Source organism: Salpingoeca rosetta (assembly GCF_000188695.1).
Source record: "Salpingoeca rosetta unplaced genomic scaffold supercont1.117, whole genome shotgun sequence".
In the NCBI taxonomy this organism is placed as follows: domain Eukaryota; class Choanoflagellata; order Craspedida; family Salpingoecidae; genus Salpingoeca; species Salpingoeca rosetta.
The window spans coordinates 1-3,777 of record NW_004754817.1 but is presented as its reverse complement, the minus strand read 5'-3'; the positions used below and the strand labels follow the sequence as shown (position 1 = coordinate 3,777).

The 3,777-nt window shown below is 58.2% G+C and overlaps 2 protein-coding genes across 2 annotated transcripts; one reads left to right on the top strand and one right to left on the bottom strand.

Annotated features, from left to right (window-relative positions):
• Window positions 1-118: 118 nt before the first annotated feature.
• Window positions 119-1,202, bottom strand: PTSG_11495 (uncharacterized protein; the record flags this gene model as incomplete). Its single annotated transcript, XM_004987422.1, has 3 exons — window positions 831-1,202; window positions 412-523; window positions 119-216 (listed from the first exon to the last, which is right to left on the bottom strand). The coding sequence occupies exons 1-3, from the start codon at window positions 966-968 to the stop codon at window positions 119-121; spliced, it is 348 nt and encodes a 115-aa protein (XP_004987479.1). The 5' UTR covers window positions 969-1,202.
• A 79-nt stretch (window positions 1,203-1,281) lies between these two features.
• Window positions 1,282-2,865, top strand: PTSG_11494 (uncharacterized protein; the record flags this gene model as incomplete). The annotated part of the gene is made up of 1 exon (XM_004987421.1): window positions 1,282-2,865. A coding segment is annotated over one exon (1,584 nt), but the record flags the coding sequence as incomplete, so codon positions are not given.
• Window positions 2,866-3,777: the final 912 nt, after the last annotated feature.

Below are 3,777 nucleotides of genomic sequence, written 5' to 3'. Positions count from 1 at the left end.
TGTGTGTGTGTGTGTGTGTGTGTGTGTGTGTGTGTGAGTGAGTGAGTGCGGATAGATACAGCGTCAAGTAGTGTGTGCAAGGCACAAAGGCATGCAGTTGTGAACAACGAGAGCATCATCAAGCTAAGCAAAAGACGCGCGTCGCAAGCAGGGCTGTTGCTTGTACCAGTGGAATGCGGTCGCTGACAAACTGGTTGAACGAGTTGCGCTCAAACCCTGCCAGGAGGCATGGCATGGCATGAAGATGAGCAGCTGCTGCACACCATTCGAGGCACAGACAATGACACGACCAAGGGCGCGCACACGCACAAACACGAACACTCACACATGCACACGTGCACACGCACACACATACGTACACATGAACACTCACACATATGCACAAGACACATACACACAGCCCTCCCTCACCGATCTTGGCCTCCTCTTGTGCTTGTGGGGTGTTCTGCAGTTCGAGGGCTTGTCTCCTCATGCCTTCATGATGCGCTGCGAATGGGGCTGGGAAGTATGGCTCAGGCAACCCCTGATGAAAGCGGCAGCGCGAGGGTGAGTCCACGGAGAAGTGAGTTGAAGGAGTTCAAAGGTGATGGTGATTTCAGGCGAGGCATAAGAGAGAGACAGAGAGACAGAGGTGCAGAGAGAGACAGAGAGACAGAGACAGACAGACAAAGAGAGAGAGAGGGGGGAGGGAGGGAGCACACTCAACGAGACAACACATACACACCCACACATCAACACACACACACATCCACACACATTCACACACACACGCACAACCATCCACACACGCACAACCATCCACACACGCACAACCATCCACACACACACACCTGCTGGTTAAGTGGAAGGTGTGCGTATGCATTGTTGGACGGATCGCCCCTGTTGAAGAAGAGTACGCAGCCTGTCACAAGCGCAGCGAGCACCACCATGCGCCGTGGGCTGCACAGCCACCACCGGCGCCCAAACATCGTTCCGCGTCTTGTCTGTGTGCGTGTGTGTGTATCTTGTGTATGTGCGTGTATGTGCGTCCTTCAACGTGCCTCTAACTCTGTTTGTCCCTCGTCTTGTCCCCGGTCCTTCGCTGCTGTATCTGTAGTCGAGGCCCCTTGTGCCGCTCCCTTGCGTTGCACGCTGGCCAACCCTGCACTGGCAAGACCAACAAGGTACACGGTGGGAAGGTCGTGTGTGTTGTGTTTGTCAAAGGCGGCGAAAAGTCCTTCCACAGCAGAAACCGTTCCGCAACTTGATTTCAACTTGTGCTGTCGTGTTTGACCAGCGAATATGGCGGGTCGTCGTAGCTCTGCTGGGCTGCTGGTGTGTTTCCTGGTGGCGCTGTCACTGGCCACGCTGGCGTTTCTCTTCTTCTCCGTGCTCCTGGGCTTGCCTCTCACATCCATCGGCGATCCCACCAGCCGCAGCAGCAGTGACAGTGGCAGCGGCAGTGGCAATCACCACCTCTTTGATGACGACGTGCTGTTGTCGCTGTCATCGAATCACAAGCCAGCAACCAAACGCGTGGCGATGATGATGGGTGTGCCTGCAGGCATAGACGATGATGTTGTGGCTGACATCGTTGACGACTTCGACAACCTTGAAGACGAGAAGCAGAGGACAGGCGGAAGTCATAGCCTGCTTCAGGGCGATAGCACGGCTGACAAGGCAGCTGACAAAGACACGTACCCTCGCGTGCTGGTGCTGGTGCTGGCAACGGCTAGTGCCGAGAGTGTTGAGCGGGTGCAAAGCATCGTGCGGCACTGGCCCAATCACCCAAACGTCGACTTGGCCATCGTCGCCCGCGGGCTTGAGCTGGACGACATCCTTACACCCACAGCAGCCGCGGAACCACCAGCACAACAACGGCAGGGCAAGGTGATGTTCCTGCACGTTCCAGAAGAGGTGGACGTTGTGCCACGCGACCAGCTCCGGCTCAAGGTGTTTGCCATGTGGCAGACAGCAGCAAACCTGCACGGCGACAACTACGACTTCTTCTTCAAGGTTGATGACGACACCTTTGTGGACGCGCTCGCGCTCCTGGCCATGCTGAGCCATTTGGACGCAAGCAAGCACGTGTACCTTGGGCGTCGCGCAGGGCTTGTGCAGCTGCCGCGTGCCTTGGCCAAACACATCCCGCTCTCCTTCCTGGTCCCTACAGAGCCGAGCCACCTCCTCTTCTACCACGGCGGTGGAGGCTACATTGTGTCTCGGCCACTCCTGCAAGCCATGAGCCGGCACCTCCCAGCGTGCACGCAGCTGCCGCACCCCTGGGAGGACGCGGCGTTTGCCGTGTGCGTGGTCGTGGCTGTTGGGGCGGTCGACCTTGAAGAACTGCCCGGGTTCGACCCGTTTGTCAACGGCAAGGACGATCGAGCCAACGAGAAGGTGCTGGACAAGTTGCAGGCAACGACGGAAACCACGTTCAAGGTGCCAAGTCTCTTGCTGCACGTCTCCTTCCACTCTGTGACGCCAACGCTGGCTGCCAGCCTCGCTGCTCGCCTCAGACCCTTGCACGCGTCCACACCGCTGCCGCGCCTGCGCGCTGCCTGGCGCGCTTACATGCGAGCGAACCGCCTCGTCTACAGCATCAACGCCGCCTGTAGAGACAGCGATGGGGCGCTGCAAGCACATGAGCAGACGACATGCTTTTCCAACGCGTTTCTGCTACGCCCGCGCCTGCTGCAGCACTTCAACACAGAGTCGCCCGAATACTGCTTCCCTCCAAGCGACAGTGGTGTTGGCAGCCGACAATCCGCGTCTTCAATACTCACAACGGCAACAGAAAGTCCTACAATTGCTGCCGCTTCTGCCAACGTGCTGACGGCTCTTGAGGCACACAAGACCAATGCCAACAGAGGTCACAACGGCGGCGTTGCTTCTCTCTCCCTGCCACAAAGATGCCAACCACATGGGCGCCGAACACATCAGCGTGTTGTCTTGTTATGCGCCGCAACTGGGAGCCAAGATGTCTCTGCAACGAGTGGTACTTCTTCATCTGTGGAGCGTGTTGCAGACAGCCTGCGAGACATCATCCCAACGAGGGATGGAGACAAGGGGGAAGCGCAAACAGATTGCGTGTTGATTGTGGTTCTTGCTTGCAAGCAGGGCAGTGTGGATGGGAGCTGGGCAAGGCAACTCGACTTCACCTTGGCGTCCAGGCGCCACTGGCAGTACTCGCTGCTCGTGCTTGCTTCGCCACTGCTGCCCTCACCCGTGTTCTCCGATGTGCCGGCGGGCGCGTTTGAGGCGTGTAGGGCTGCTGCGCGTGCCGCTGTGCCGCTGTTATCACCACTGGTGACCACAAGTGCAAACACACGAGTCGTGCACGCACTCCTTCCCCCACACTCCAGCATATTTTATTTTCCATCGATGGCGCTGTCAGATAGCTTGTGGGCTGCCACATCCACAACGCCCACCGCAGTTGCCGCACAACAACAACAGCAGCAGCAGCAGCAGCAGCAGCAGCAGCAGCAGCAGCAGCAGCACTCCTGCTTGCAGGCAACGGGGCGGTGGTGCGCTGGCGTGAATGGCGAACACGTGCTGCTCATGCTTGGGTTGCATGACAGCAGCCCTGTGTTGCAGGAGTGTCCTCGCACAGCCAAAACGCCGCGAATCTCACCGTTGGTGGTGGCTGCTGGGTCGTGGCAGAGCTATCATGTGTTTTTACATGCGCAGTTGCCGGGAGAGGGAAGGGCAATGCCGTCAGAGTGCAGCCTGGCGATTGTGCTGGTTGAGTTTGCCCGTCGCGTCTTGCCTGCATGCAACGCCGACGTGATTGTCACC